This window comes from Coregonus lavaretus, assembly GCF_964263955.1.
Source record: "Coregonus lavaretus genome assembly, contig: HAP1_SCAFFOLD_235, whole genome shotgun sequence".
Classification (NCBI taxonomy): Eukaryota; Metazoa; Chordata; class Actinopteri; order Salmoniformes; family Salmonidae; genus Coregonus; species Coregonus lavaretus.
The window spans coordinates 89,729-106,773 of record NW_028161059.1 but is presented as its reverse complement, the minus strand read 5'-3'; the positions used below and the strand labels follow the sequence as shown (position 1 = coordinate 106,773).

At 45.4% G+C, this 17,045-nt stretch overlaps 1 protein-coding gene across 1 annotated transcript in view; it reads right to left on the bottom strand.

Annotated features, from left to right (window-relative positions):
* Positions 1-17,045, bottom strand: part of LOC311121138 (formin-2-like) — a gene marked incomplete at both ends in the record, with an annotated part of 282,930 nt that overhangs the window by 210,799 nt on the left and 55,086 nt on the right. The window contains 2 exons of the mRNA XM_084195663.1: positions 148-235; positions 16,789-16,933. Coding sequence (XP_084051789.1) covers positions 148-235; positions 16,789-16,933 — 233 coding nt within the window. The remainder of the gene's footprint in view (positions 1-147; positions 236-16,788; positions 16,934-17,045) is intronic.

Sequence of the window (17,045 nt, the reverse complement as noted above, 5' to 3'; positions counted from 1 at the left end):
ACTAACCATGCTGGATGTCCTTCATGTCCAGGGAGTCTAAGTCATTAACTAACCGTGCTGGATGTCCTTCATGTCCAGGGAGTCTAAGTCATTAACTAACCATGCTGGATGTGTTTCATGTCCAGGGAGTCTAAGTCATTAACTAACCATGCTGGATGTCCTTCATGTCCAGATGCAGACTGGACATCAGAATCCCCACCGCCTGAGAACGCTTGTTATTCAGCAGCTTGACCACCTGCAGAGAGAGAAACATTAAGACATCACACTCAGAGAGAGAGAGAGAGAAACATTAAGACATGTCACTCAGAGAGAGAGAAACATTAAGACATGTCACACTCAGAGAGAGAGAGAAACATTAAGACATGTCACACTCAGAGAGAGAGAGAGAAACATTAAGACAGGTCACACTCAGAGAGAGAGAGAGAAACATTAAGACATGTCACACTCAGAGAGAGAGAGAGAAACATTAAGACATGTCACACTCAGAGAGAGAGAGAGAAACATTAAGACAGGTCACACTCAGAGAGAGAGAGAGAAACATTAAGACATGTCACACTCAGAGAGAGAGAGAGAAACATTAAGACAGGTCACACTCAGAGAGAGAGAGATGCACAAATCATGAGAAAACAAAAAGAGAATTACTTGATACATTGGAAAGAATTAACAATAAAAACAGAGCAAAGTAGAATGCTGTTTGGCTCTAAACAGAGAGTACACAGTGGCAGAATACCTGACCACTGTGACTGACCCACATTTAAGGAAAGCTTTGACTATGTACAGACTCAGTGAGCATAGCCTTGCTATTGAGAAAGGCCGCCGTAGGCACACCTGGCTCTCAAGAGAAGACAGGCTATGTGCACACTGCCCACAAAATGAGGTGGAAACTGAGCTGCACTTCCTAACCTCCTGCCAAATGTATGACCATATTAGAGACACATATTTCCCTCAGATTACACAGACCCACAAAGAATACGAAAACAAACCCAATTTTGATAAACTCCCTTATCTACTGGGTGAAAAACCACAGTGTGCCATCACAGCTGCAAGATTTGTGACCTGTTGCCACAAGAAAAGGGCAACCAGTGAAGAACAAACACCATTGTAAATACAACCCATATTTATGTTGATTTATTTTCCCATTTGTACTTTAACTATTTGCACATCGTTATAACACTGTATATATACATAATATGACATTTGAAATGTCTCTATTCTTTTGGAACTTCTGAGTGTAATGTTTACTGTTAATATTTATTTCACTTTTGTTTACTATCTACTTCACTTGCTTTGGCAACATTAACACACGTTTCCCATGCCAATAAAGCCATTGAATTGGGGGGGGGGGAGCGGGAGGGGCAGTTATTGGAAATTGATTATAAAAGCCTGACATTCTAATCTTCTTTTCTTATGTGTTTAGGGGAAGAAAATGTGAACCTGGCCTTCCCTACCCACAACGCTTCGTTACTACCGAGTCTCATCCAAGTTCACGGTTTTCCAACAGACATTTATTGGTGAGAACAGTTTTATTAAGGGTACAAAGTGATAACCACAAGCCAACATTTTCAGGATATGATTGACTTTTTTTCTGTACTTCATTGTCTGCGTAGTTCTGTGCTCATTCCATCACATGCAGCAGGAAATGCCTTCTGCTTCAAACTTGCATCTTATCAAAACGTATGCTATTTGACATACAATATTCTGTCTATAATCAGAAACATTCCATTTCCTTGTTTTCACCTCAACAGGCCCTAGGTCAGTTTTGGCAATTAAATAATAATAAAAACAGTGTGATTAGAAATGACTGGCGTCCATTTCCCCATCAGCAGCTGTCGCACACTGAATGACTCTGCTCTCCCTGTTCTCTGATTAAATAATGATCTCGTAGGAGGTTTAGAAACAGGCCGGTAGGTAGGTGAGTGAGAGAGAGAGAGAGCGAGAGAGAGACCCACAGTGACCTCACCACAAGACTGTAGCAGTGTGTCTTAAAGCCAATTTATGCTTGGATATATGGAGATAATGGAGCCGGAGGAGATGGCTGCCGTTTTTACGGGTTCCTAACCAATTGTTCTATTGTGTGTTTTTTCGCGTCATTTGTAACTTATTCTGTACATAATGTTTCTGCCACCGTCTCTTACGACAGAAAATAGCTTCTGGATATCAGGACAGCGATTACTCACCTCGTACTGGACGAAGATTTTGGTATTTAACGAGTTGGGCGCGAAGGATTTACTTCAGACACCCGAGAAGGCCCAAATCCCCATCATTCGCAGGAGAAAGAGACGGAGATATCGAGGACGTAGGTCGGGGTGCCTTGTAAAGATCCGGTGGTGAGTGGGTAATCTGCCTCTACCATCAGTCCTATTAGCCAACGTACAATCATTGGATAACGAGCTACGATTAAGGTTATCCTACCAACGGGACATTAAAAACTGCAATATCTTATGTTTCACCGAGTCGTGGCTGAACGACGACATGGATAACATACAGCTGGCGGGATATACACTACATCGGCAGGATAGAACGGCTGACTCCGGTAAGACAAAGGGTGGCGGTCTGTATATATGTAAACAACACCTGGTGCACCAAATCTAATATTAAAGGAAGTCTCGAGGTTTTGCTCGCCTGAGGTAGAGTATCTCATGATAAGCTGTAGACCACACTATTTACCAAGAGAGTTTTCATCTATATTTTTCATAGCTGTCTATTTACCACCACAAACCGATGCTGGCACTAAGATTGCACTCAATGAGCTGTATAAGGCCATAAGTAAACAGGAAAACGCTCATCCAGATGCAGCGCTCCTAGTGGCCGGGGACTTTAATGCAGGGAAACTTAAATCCGTTCTACCTAATTTCTACCAGCATGTTAAATGTGCAACCAGAGGAAAAAAAACTCTAGACCACCTTTACTCCACACACAGAGACGCGTACAAAGCTTTCCCTTACCCTCCATTTGGCAAATGTGACCATAACTCTATCCTCCTGATTCCTGCTTATAAGCAAAAACTAAAGCAGGAAGCACCAGTGACTTGGTCAATAAAGAAGTGGTCAGATGACGCAGATGCTAAGTTACAGTACTGTTTTGCTAGCACAGACTGGGATTCTTCAGACAGCATTGAGGAGTACACCACATCAGTCACTGGCTACATCAATAAGTGCATCGATGACGTCGTCCCCACAGTGACCGTACGTACATATCCCAACCAGAAGCCATGGATTACAGGCAACATCCGCACTGAGCTAAAGGGTAGAGCTGCCGCTTCAAGGAGCGGGACTCTTATAACCCGGAAGCTTATAAGAAATCCCGCTATGCCCTCTGACGAATCATCAAACAGGTAAAGCGTCAATACAGGACTAAGATCTAATCGTACTACACCGGCTCTGACGCTCGTCGGGTGTGGCAGGGCTTGAAAACTATTACATAACTCAACTACTTGTCCCACTGGCTATCCTAAGTCGAATGCACCAATTTGTAAGTTCTGGATAAGAGCTAAATGACGAAAATGTAAATGTAGTGCCCTCAAAGCTCATCACTAAGCTAAGGATCCTGGGACTAAACACCTCCCTCTGCAACTGGATCCTGGACTTCCTGACGGGCCGCCCCAAGGTGGTACGGGTAGGTAACCACACATCTGCTACACTGATCCTCAACACGGGGGACCCTCAGGGGTGCGTGCTCAGTGCCCTCCTGTACTCCCTGTTCACCCATGACTGCATGGCCAGGCACAACTTCAACACCTTCATTACGTGTGCCAGGAAAACAACCTCTCCCTCAATGTGACCAAGACAAAGGAGATGATTGTGGACTACAGGAAAAAGAAGAGGACCGAGCATGCCCCCATTCTCATCGACTGGGCTGTAGTGGAGCAGGTTGAGAGCGTCAAGTTCCTTGGTGTCCACATCACCAACAAACTATCATGGTCCAAACACACCAAGACAGTCGTGAAGAGGGCACGACAACGCCTATTCCCCCTCAGGAGACTGAAAAGATTTGGCATGGGTCCTCAGATCCTCAAAAAGTTATACAGCTGCACCATCGAGAGCATCCTGACTGGTTGCGTCACTGCCTGGTATGGCAACTGCTCGGCCTCCGACCGTAAGGCACTACAGAGGGTAGTGCGTACGGCCCAGTACATCACTGGGGCCAAGCTTCCTGCCAATCCAGGACCTCTATGCCAGCCGGTGTCAGCGGAAGGCCCTCAAAATTGTCAAAGACTCCAGCCACCTTAGTCATAGACTGTTCTCTCTGCTACCGCACGGCAAGCGGTACCGGAGCGCCAAGTCAAGGTCCAAAAGGCTTCTTAACAGCTTCTACCCCCAAGCCGTAAGACTCCTGAACAGCTAATCATGGCTACCAAGACTATTTACACTGCCCTGGCCCCATAGTACACTACAGGGAATAGGGTGCTATTTGGGACTTAGCCAGAGACTGGAGCAGCGTGTGTTTACTGTGCTTTCCCTGCAGACCAAGAAAACTAAAAAAACAAACATGTTTTCTGATTTGTATCAGAAACTCAAGACAATGGTCAGTTTTCCACTGTTATTCAGCCTGCGTCAATGGCTGGAAACAATCTCCATCTAAGCAGAAGTGTATTACGTACAGACATAAACTTTCCCCTTCAGAAAGTAAACAGATGACCCCGAATACCTTCTCTCGCTCTATCCCCGGTCGGTCGGTGTGTCACCAGTCACCAGGACCCGTCAACCAAGATCTAACCACGTAAACTGGACTCAGTACGTCGTCGGTTCTGCTCTGCAAGGTTACGGAGGAATGGAAAGAAAAATGGGCCTCTCCTGGATGGGAGGACATGTTAGAGCTCTGGGGCCCCAGATCTAGTCTGATCTAGGATCAGTGCCTTTTAGATCACAATGAAAAGGTGTACTTTGGTCAGGTGGCGAACCTGGTCCTAGAACAGCACTTACACTACTGATGCTTAAAATATAAAAAGGCCCCCCTGGTCTTTCATCTGTGACCATTACAGTCTGTAAAATGTGATCGGGACACACAGTAAACAGAACTGATTGGCTCTTTTGCATTCCACAGCCAGCTAGGGGCTAGAGAATTGCTGTGACGTCAACAGCCATGACATCAGACTGGACCATCAACAATGGAAAGAGTAAAAAGGCTTTTATCAGATCAATGAGGAGGCAGAACGACATTGTTACCACAGTGTAAGATACATACTTTGATAAGGACAATTGATTGTGAATGAAAGAGCTGAAAACCAAATGAGAACGGAGTGATTCAACTAGGAAACATTCTCTTAAAAACTTTCACCATAATATGTCCCCAAAAGAAATGACAGCATATTTAGTCGATTCATTTAAAGAAAAATATTGTCAGGCTTTTCAATAAAAGACAATTGCAGTGGCATTAAAAAATAAATAGTCTATGCACTGCAATGTTTTATTTTACCCAACTCGGCTAAGACATAAGCATCAAGCGTTTCAGAAATATTCATTCACATGCAATCCTCATCAGAATGCTCAGTATTTTCTCTTCTTACCGTAAAAATCAGGTTCCTAAAACAGATCTTCAATCTGACTAAACTGCAAACAACATGATACATACCAGCTGAGATACAGAGGACCACTGCAAACAACATGATACATACCAGCTGAGATACAGAGGACCACTGCAAACAACATGATACATACCAGCTGAGATACAGAGGACCACTGCAAACAACATGATACATACCAGCTGAGATACAGAGGACCACTGCAAACAACATGATACATACCAGCTGAGATACAGAGGACCACTGCAAACAACATGATACATACCAGCTGAGATACAGAGGACCACTGCAAACAACATGATACATACCAGCTGAGATACAGAGGACCACTGCAAACAACATGATACATACCAGCTGAGATACAGAGGACCACTGCAAACAACATGATACATACCAGCTGAGATACAGAGGACCACTGCAAACAACATGATACATACCAGCTGAGATACAGAGGACCACTGCAAACAACATGATACATACCAGCTGAGATACAGAGGACCACTGCAAACAACATGATACATACCAGCTGAGATACAGAGGACCACTGCAAACAACATGATACATACCAGCTGAGATACAGAGGACCACTGCAAACAACATGATACATACCAGCTGAGATACAGAGGACCACTGCAAACAACATGATACATACCAGCTGAGATACAGAGGACCACTGCAAACAACATGATACATACCAGCTGAGCTACAGAGGACCACTGCAAACAACATGATACATACCAGCTGAGATACAGAGGACCACTGCAAACAACATGATACATACCAGCTGAGATACAGAGGACCACTGCAAACAACATGATACATACCAGCTGAGATACAGAGGACCACTGCAAACAACATGATACATACCAGCTGAGATACAGAGGACCACTGCAAACAACATGATACATACCAGCTGAGATACAGAGGACCACTGCAAACAACATGATACATACCAGCTGAGATACAGAGGACCACTGCAAACAACATGATACATACCAGCTGAGATACAGAGGACCACTGCAAACAACATGATACATACCAGCTGAGATACAGAGGACCACTGCAAACAACATGATACATACCAGCTGAGATACAGAGGACCACTGCAAACAACATGATACATACCAGCTGAGATACAGAGGACCACTGCAAACAACATGATACATACCAGCTGAGATACAGAGGACCACTGCAAACAACATGATACATACCAGCTGAGATACAGAGGACCACTGCAAACAACATGATACATACCAGCTGAGATACAGAGGACCACTGCAAACAACATGATACATACCAGCTGAGATACAGAGGACCACTGCAAACAACATGATACATACCAGCTGAGATACAGAGGACCACTGCAAACAACATGATACATACCAGCTGAGATACAGAGGACCACTGCAAACAACATGATACATACCAGCTGAGATACAGAGGACCACTGCAAACAACATGATACATACCAGCTGAGATACAGAGGACCACTGCAAACAACATGATACATACCAGCTGAGATACAGAGGACCACTGCAAACAACATGATACATACCAGCTGAGATACAGAGGACCACTGCAAACAACATGATACATACCAGCTGAGATACAGAGGACCACTGCAAACAACATGATACATACCAGCTGAGATACAGAGGACCACTGCAAACAACATGATACATACCAGCTTCAACACTTCCTATTGCTGGCATGCCGACCGGAATGAAACTAAGGAAAACATGTTACTTTATTCAAATAAAATGTTTCCGGGCCACCTCTGGCAGCTAGCAGGGGTAAATAAGGATACCAATTATTCCAATCAGTTAGTATCTAAGGTCATGTTTTAAACATTGGACCGCTAACTGCAATCGTTCTCTATGGGACTGGGACGACTTCAAAGTTAAGATTCTTTACCAGAATATTTAAAAAGAGGTCAAAATCGCTGAAACAACTTAAATTCTCAAACAGTTTATTTGGTAACTCAAATAGCGTCCAGATTTAGACCTGCCCACAAGACTACATTAGATAAAGTGATGAGGCTCCCGTCCTTCAAAGAAGACGGAAGAAAATATCGGCTCAGGAATATTGCCCTTAAAATACTTTTGAATAACTTAAAATGGTAGAAATAAAAAGTAACTGTGGCAGGTAAATAACATTTCAAAATCAGTAAAAAATGATCAGAAAAATCACAGGAATCCTGAGGACACTTCTGCCTGGCAACACAGACTCCTAGCTCCGGCCAAACGCTAGGCCACGCCCACGGACGTTAGTCTCTTCTCCTCATTGGATCGGAGTACCTTCCAGACCCTTCACCCAACGCCAACACATTTGGGCCGTCTGATTGGTCCAGAAACCGATGGGTTGGGTCAGAGCCAGAACACACGTGGGTAAAAAATGCATAATTGGCTTTGATACTCTGATTGGTTAGAGATGATCCAATCGCTGATGACTGTTTAGCACAACGCCCTTTATCTCAAATTCCGAGCAGCTGAAGGACCAACCGGTAGAGGGAAGTTCCAATTTGTGTCAACATTCTTCTGGTTGTAAGGAACATTTCCATGATTGTGCACTCCTATGTTTCAGAATGTATACCGATTAAATAATGTATACCAGTCTGATTAAATCAGACAACATCCAGATCCAGAAGCAGCTCAGTGGAGACAGAACATTTCCTTTCTTCCACAACGAATGAGCCCCACAGACGCCAGAACACCAAGCAGCCCCCTGCCTCAGCCCCAGTCCCATAAAGCCCCAGCTCCAACCTCAGCCCTCCCTTCACATCCAACCAGCCCTAGTCTCAACCTCAAGCCTCCCTTCACATCCAACCAGCCCTAGTCTCAACCTCAAGCCTCCCTTCACATCCAACCAGCCCTAGTCTCAACCTCAAGCCTCCCTTCACATCCAACCAGCCCTAGTCTCAACCTCAACCCTGCTACATTCCTTCCGCCATGACTGAACCTCAAACAGAGACGCACTATACAGGCTAGGACTGATCAGATCAGCTAAAGACTGCTGTGTCTGTGTCTGTCTGTGTGTGTGTGTGTGTGTGTGTGTGTGTGTGTGTGTGTGTGTCTGTGTGTGTGTGTGTGTTGTATATGATCCCGTGGGCTTTAGTGTTAGTGCAGCGTAGTTCTTTATTGATGACAGATCCTGGTTCTGCCACTCCAGTCAAAACACCAAGCTCTATGGAGCTCTGATGAAATCCCTTCATCTGAACATGGTTAGGTCAGGCTACATGGTTTAGATGTTTAGGTCGGGCTACATGGTTTAGATGTTTAGAGGCCGGGCTACATGGTTTAGATGTTTAGAGGTCGGGCTACATGGTTTAGATGTTTAGAGGTCGGGCTACATGGTTTAGATGTTTAGAGGTCGGGCTACATGGTTTAGATGTTTAGGTCGGGCTACATGGTTTAGATGTTTAGAGGTCGGGCTACATGGTTTAGATGTTTAGAGGTCGGGCTACATGGTTTAGATGTTTAGAGGTCGGGCTACATGGTTTAGATGTTTAGAGGTCAGGCTACATGGTTTAGATGTTTAGGTCGGGCTACATGGTTTAGATGTTTAGAGGTCAGGCTACATGGTTTAGATGTTTAGAGGTCGGGCTACATGGTTTAGATGTTTAGGTCGGGCTACATGGTTTAGATGTTTAGAGGTCGGGCTACATGGTTTAGATGTTTAGAGGTCGGGCTACATGGTTTAGATGTTTAGAGGTCGGGCTACATGGTTTAGATGTTTAGAGGTCGGGCTACATGGTTTAGATGTTTAGAGGTCGGGCTACATGGTTTAGATGTTTAGAGGTCGGGCTACATGGTTTAGATGTTTAGAGGTCGGGCTACATGGTTTAGATGTTTAGAGGTCGGGCTACATGGTTTAGATGTTTAGAGGTCGGGCTACATGGTTTAGATGTTTAGAGGTCAGGCTACATGGTTTAGATGTTTAGGTCGGGCTACATGGTTTAGATGTTTAGGTCAGGCTACATGGTTTACATGTTTAGAGGTCGGGCTACATGGTTTACATGTTTAGAGGTCGGGCTACATGGTTTACATGTTTAGAGGTCAGGCTACATGGTTTAGATGTTTAGGTCGGGCTACATGGTTTAGATGTTTAGGTCAGGCTACATGGTTTAGATGTTTAGAGGTCGGGCTACATGGTTTAGATGTTTAGGTCAGGCTACATGGTTTAGATGTTTAGGTCAGGCTACATGGTTTAGATGTTTAGAGGTCGGGCTACATGGTTTAGATGTTTAGAGGTCGGGCTACATGGTTCAGATGATTAGGTCGGGCTACATGGTTTAGATGTTTAGAGGTCGGGCTACATGGTTTAGATGTTTAGAGGTCGGGCTACATGGTTTAGATGTTTAGAGGTCGGGCTACATGGTTTAGATGTTTAGAGGCCGGGCTACATGGTTTAGATGTTTAGGCCGGGCTACATGGTTTAGATGTTTAGGCCGGGCTACATGGTTTAGATGTTTAGAGGTCAGGCTACATGGTTTAGATGTTTAGGCCGGGCTACATGGTTTAGATGTTTAGGCCGGGCTACATGGTTTAGATGTTTAGGTCGGGCTACATGGTTTAGATGTTTAGAGGTCGGGCTACATGGTTTAGATGTTTAGAGGTCGGGCTACATGGTTTAGATGTTTAGAGGTCGGGCTACATGGTTTAGATGTTTAGGCCGGGCTACATGGTTTAGATGTTTAGGCCGGGCTACATGGTTTAGATGTTTAGAGGTCAGGCTACATGGTTTAGATGTTTAGAGGTCGGGCTACATGGTTTAGATGTTTAGAGGTCAGGCTACATGGTTTAGATGTTTAGGTCGGGCTACATGGTTTAGATGTTTAGAGGTCAGGCTACATGGTTTAGATGTTTAGAGGTCGGGCTACATGGTTTAGATGTTTAGAGGTCGGGCTACATGGTTTAGATGTTTAGGTCGGGCTACATGGTTTAGATGTTTAGAGGTCGGGCTACATGGTTTAGATGTTTAGAGGTCGGGCTACATGGTTTAGATGTTTAGAGGTCGGGCTACATGGTTTAGATGTTTAGAGGTCGGGCTACATGGTTTAGATGTTTAGAGGTCGGGCTACATGGTTTAGATGTTTAGAGGTCGGGCTACATGGTTTAGATGTTTAGAGGTCAGGCTACATGGTTTAGATGTTTAGGTCGGGCTACATGGTTTAGATGTTTAGGTCAGGCTACATGGTTTACATGTTTAGAGGTCGGGCTACATGGTTTACATGTTTAGAGGTCGGGCTACATGGTTTACATGTTTAAAGGTCAGGCTACATGGTTTAGATGTTTAGGTCGGGCTACATGGTTTAGATGTTTAGGTCAGGCTACATGGTTTAGATGTTTAGAGGTCGGGCTACATGGTTTAGATGTTTAGGTCAGGCTACATGGTTTAGATGTTTAGGTCAGGCTACATGGTTTAGATGTTTAGAGGTCGAGCTACATGGTTTAGATGTTTAGAGGTCGGGCTACATGGTTTAGATGTTTAGAGGTCGGGCTACATGGTTTAGATGTTTAGAGGCCGGGCTACATGGTTTAGATGTTTAGGCCGGGCTACATGGTTTAGATGTTTAGGCCGGGCTACATGGTTTAGATGTTTAGAGGTCAGGCTACATGGTTTAGATGTTTAGGCCGGGCTACATGGTTTAGATGTTTAGGCCGGGCTACATGGTTTAGATGTTTAGGCCGGGCTACATGGTTTAGATGTTTAGAGGTCGGGCTACATGGTTTAGATGTTTAGAGGTCGGGCTACATGGTTTAGATGTTTAGGCCGGGCTACATGGTTTAGATGTTTAGAGGTCAGGCTACATGGTTTAGATGTTTAGGTCGGGCTACATGGTTTAGATGTTTAGAGGTCAGGCTACATGGTTTAGATGTTTAGAGGTCGGGCTACATGGTTTAGATGTTTAGGTCGGGCTACATGGTTTAGATGTTTAGAGGTCGGGCTACATGGTTTAGATGTTTAGAGGTCGGGCTACATGGTTTAGATGTTTAGGTCGGGCTACATGGTTTAGATGTTTAGAGGTCGGGCTACATGGTTTAGATGTTTAGAGGTCGGGCTACATGGTTTAGATGTTTAGAGGTCGGGCTACATGGTTTAGATGTTTAGAGGTCGGGCTACATGGTTTAGATGTTTAGAGGTCGGGCTACATGGTTTAGATGTTTAGAGGTCGGGCTACATGGTTTAGATGTTTAGAGGTCAGGCTACATGGTTTAGATGTTTAGGTCGGGCTACATGGTTTAGATGTTTAGGTCAGGCTACATGGTTTACATGTTTAGAGGTCGGGCTACATGGTTTACATGTTTAGAGGTCGGGCTACATGGTTTACATGTTTAGAGGTCAGGCTACATGGTTTAGATGTTTAGGTCGGGCTACATGGTTTAGATGTTTAGGTCAGGCTACATGGTTTAGATGTTTAGAGGTCGGGCTACATGGTTTAGATGTTTAGGTCAGGCTACATGGTTTAGATGTTTAGGTCAGGCTACATGGTTTAGATGTTTAGAGGTCGGGCTACATGGTTTAGATGTTTAGAGGTCGGGCTACATGGTTTAGATGTTTAGAGGTCGGGCTACATGGTTTAGATGTTTAGAGGCCGGGCTACATGGTTTAGATGTTTAGGCCGGGCTACATGGTTTAGATGTTTAGGCCGGGCTACATGGTTTAGATGTTTAGAGGTCAGGCTACATGGTTTAGATGTTTAGGCCGGGCTACATGGTTTAGATGTTTAGGCCGGGCTACATGGTTTAGATGTTTAGGCCGGGCTACATGGTTTAGATGTTTAGAGGTCGGGCTACATGGTTTAGATGTTTAGAGGTCGGGCTACATGGTTTAGATGTTTAGAGGTCAGGCTACATGGTTTAGATGTTTAGAGGTCGGGCTACATGGTTTAGATGTTTAGAGGTCGGGCTACATGGTTTAGATGTTTAGGCCGGGCTACATGGTTTAGATGTTTAGGCCGGGCTACATGGTTTAGATGTTTAGAGGTCAGGCTACATGGTTTAGATGTTTAGAGGTCGGGCTACATGGTTTAGATGTTTAGAGGTCGGGCTACATGGTTTAGATGTTTAGAGGTCGGGCTACACGGTTTAGATGTTTAGGCCGGGCTACATGGTTTAGATGTTTAGAGGTCAGGCTACATGGTTTAGATGTTTAGAAGTCGGGCTACATGGTTTAGAGGTCAGGCTACATGGTTTAGATGTTTAGAGGTCAGGCTACATGGTTTAGATGTTTAGGTCAGGCTACATGGTTTAGATGTTTAGAGGTCGGGCTACATGGTTTAGATGTTTAGAGGTCGGGCTACATGGTTTAGATGTTTAGGTCAGGCTACATGGTTTAGATGTTTAGAGGTCGGGCTACATGTTCTGCCTCCTCAATGGCACCCTACTCCTTACCAAGGGCTCTGGTCAAAAGAAGTGCACGGTGTAGGGAACAGGGTTGCATTAGGGGCACAGCCATGGGTAAAGGTTGGGCTACATTTACAGGAAGAGGGGAAACTACCAGCCAGACAGACATCTACCACTAAGTAGAACTGTACTGTAGTCAGCCCTCAGCACCGTTCTGGGCCCAGAATAAATATATCTAAGTCCCAAATGACATCCCATTCTCTTTGTAGTGCACTACTTTTGACCAGAACCCATTCGGAATAGTGTGCCATACTGGATGCATCCATATACTTGTTATATGGGAACCTGTCTGGCATCATGGACACCTTTAGCCTGGTCCCAGATCTGTTTGTTGTGTCTCACTCTGTCACGCCGTGACAATGAACATGGGAGTTGGTAAGACAGCACAAAGATATCTGGGACCAGGCTAGCACACTATACACACCTTAGTACACTATAATGCCACTGGTCCAGTTAAAGCTATGGATCAGGACCCTGGGCAGAGCAGAGAGCCATGAGAACAGACAACTAAGGGATCTGATTCTTCAGGAGGACAGTCAGTCATTCTAGTGGAGAACTGGGCCTAAATTGACAGGACCTATGGGCGGCAGGTAGCTTAGTGGGTAAGAGCGTTGTGCCAGTAACCGAAAGGTCGCTGGTTCTAATCCCCGAGCCGACTATGTGAAAAATCTGTCGATGTGCCCTTAAGCAAGGCACTTAACCCTAATTGCTCCTGTAAGTCGCTCTGGATAAGAGCGTCTGCTAAATGACTAAAATGTAAAATGTAAAATGACCTAAGATCACATCCATTCCCAGTTCAGCTGAAACCCCAGAACCCAGACAGTTCAGCTGAAACCCCAGAACCCAGACAGTTCAGCTGAAACCCCAGAACCCAGACAGTTCAGCTGAAACCCCAGAACCCAGACAGTTCAACTGAAACCCCAGAACCCAGACAGTTCAACTGAAACCCCAGAACCCAGACAGTTCAGCTGAAACCCCAGAACCCAGACAGTTCAACTGAAACCCCAGAACCCAGACAGTTCAACTGAAACCCCAGAACCCAGACAGTTCAACTGAAACCCCAGAACCCAGACAGTTCAGCTGAAACCCCAGAACCCAGACAGTTCAGCTGAAACCCCAGAACCCAGACAGTTCAGCTGAAACCCCAGAACCCAGACAGTTCAGCTGAAGGAGAACAACAGAACAGCTGGAAGGAAGGAAGACAGAGGAGGAGAACTCCTACATAAACAGGACAGGAGGACAGGGGAATAGGACAGGAGGACAGGGGTATAGGACAGGGAAATAGGACAGGAAGACAGGGGAATAGGACAGGACAGGAGGACAGGGGTATAGGACAGGGGAATAGGACAGGATGACAGGAGGACAGGACAATAGGACAGGAGGACAAGGAAATAGGACAGGAGGACAGGACAATAGGACAGGGGCATTGGACAGGGGAATAGGACAGGACAATAGGACAGGATGTTGGACAATAGGACAGGACAATAGGACAGGACAGGAAAATAGGACAGGAGGACAGGGGATTAGGACATGAGGAGAGGGGAATAGGACAGGACGACAGGGGAATAGGACAGGACAGGGGATATAGGACAGGACAGGAGATACAGGACAGGATGACAGGAAAATAGGACAGGACAGGAGGACAGGAAAATAGGATAGGAGATATAGGACAGGACAGGAGATATAGGACAGGACAGGAGAATAAGACAGGACAGGAGAATAAGACAGGACAGGACAATAGGACAGGACAGGAGGACAGGGGAATAGGACATGGGGCGGCGCACAATTGGCCCAGTGTCGTCCAGGGTAGGGGAGGGAATGGCCGGCAGGGATGTAACTCAGTTGGTAGAGCATGGCATTTGCAACGCCAGGGTTGTGGGTTCGATTCCAGTATGAACAAATAAAATAAATAATGTATGCGCTCACTAACTGTAAGTGGCTCTGGATAAGAGCGTCTGCTAAATGACTAAAATGTAAATGTAAATTACATGAGGAGAGGGGAATAGGACAGGACAGGAGGACAGGACAGGGGAATAGGACAGGAGGACAGGACAGGAGATTATGACAGGACAGGAGGACATGACAGGACAGGAGGACAGGACAGGGAAATAGGACAGGAGGACAGGACAGGAGGACAGGACAGGGAAATAGGACAGGAGGACAGGACAGGGAAATAGGACAGGAGGACAGGACAGGAGGACAGGACAGGGAAATAGGACAGGAGGACAGGACAGGGAAATAGGACAGGAGGACAGGACAGGGAAATAGGACAGGAGGACAGGACAGGAGGACAGGACAGGGAAATAGGACAGGAGGACAGGACAGGAGGACAGGACAGGGAAATAGGACAGGAGGACAGGAGGACAGGACAGGGAAATAGGACAGGAGGACAGGACAGGGAAATAGGACAGGAGGACAGGACAGGGAAATAGGACAGGAGGACAGGACAGGAGGACAGGACAGGGAAATAGGACAGGAGGACAGGACAGGAGGACAGGACAGGGAAATAGGACAGGAGGACAGGACAGGGGAATAGGACAGGAGGACAGGACAGGGGATTATGACAGGACATGAGGACAGGACAGGAGGACATGACAGGACAGGAGGACAGGGCAGGAAGTGATGTAGATAACTGATACAGGGACTGTGTCCCAAATTATAGCCTATTCCCTACATAGAGTAAGATGGGCTCTGGTCAAAAGTAGTGCACTATTTAGGGACTAGGGTTTCATTCACACTGACTGATTCAGAAACCAAACAGGGAACATCAAGGGGAAACTGTCTGGCCCAGTTTGGCCACGGATGTAAGCCTCTATTTTGTGCATATCACGTCTGGCTCTAGACTGTCAAAGCTAGTCAATAAAAGACTGTTGTATCCATCTCCTCCAACATCACAGGCTCTGACTGGGGATGCAGAGATACCCCGGCAGTTTTAAAAGACATTACCAGGGTCAGAGATGAAAAAGGTCCAGTCTCACTCTATCCTACTTAGCGTGGCAATAAACATTTTAACCATATTCAACGACCGAGATCAAATTTGCTAAACGAGCACCATTTTTGCGTATAAAAATCTGCTCTCACCTGTTTGGCTTTAGACTTGGTGATGGTATCAGATCTCACCTGTTTGGCTTTAGACTTGGTGATGGTATCAGATCTCACCTGTTTGGCTTTAGACTTGGTGATGGTATCAGATCTCACCTGTTTGGCTTTAGACTTGGCGATGGTATCAGATCTCACCTGTTTGGCTTTAGACTTGGTGATGGTATCAGATCTCACCTGTTTGGCTTTAGACTTGGTGATGGTATCAGATCTCACCTGTTTGGCTTTAGACTTGGTGATGGTATCAGATCTCACCTGTTTGGCTTTAGACTTGGTGATGGTATCAGATCTCACCTGTTTGGCTTTAGACTTGGTGATGGTATCAGATCTCACCTGTTTGGCTTTAGACTTGGTGATGGTATCAGATCTCACCTGTTTGGCTTTAGACTTGGTGATGGTATCAGATCTCACCTGTTTGGCTTTAGACTTGGTGATGGTATCAGATCTCACCTGTTTGGCTTTAGACTTGGTGATGGTATCAGATCTCACCTGTTTGGCTTTAGACTTGGTGATGGTATCAGATCTCACCTGTTTGGCTTTAGACTTGGTGATGGTATCAGATCTCACCTGTTTGGCTTTAGACTTGGCGATGGTATCAGATCTCACCTGTTTGGCTTTAGACTTGGTGATGGTATCAGATCTCACCTGTTTGGCTTTAGACTTGGTGATGGTATCAGATCTCACCTGTTTGGCTTTAGACTTGGTGATGGTATCAGATCTCACCTGTTTGGCTTTAGACTTGGCGATGGTATCAGATCTCACCTGTTTGGCTTTAGACTTGGTGATGGTATCTGACAGGGGTTTCTTCTTCTCCTTCACAGCAGTCTTGGAAAACAGCTCCATGAACTCCTCAAAGTTCACGTCAGGCTCCTCTATCTTGTCCCAGACCAGCGAAACGCTCGCCTCTCTAGGATGAGGGAGAGAGTTAGTGAGGTTGTGACCGTTGGAACTACATAGGCGTTACAGTGTTACACCTTGAGTGAGAAATATCATCTAACTTTTTGTCCATATCTCATTTG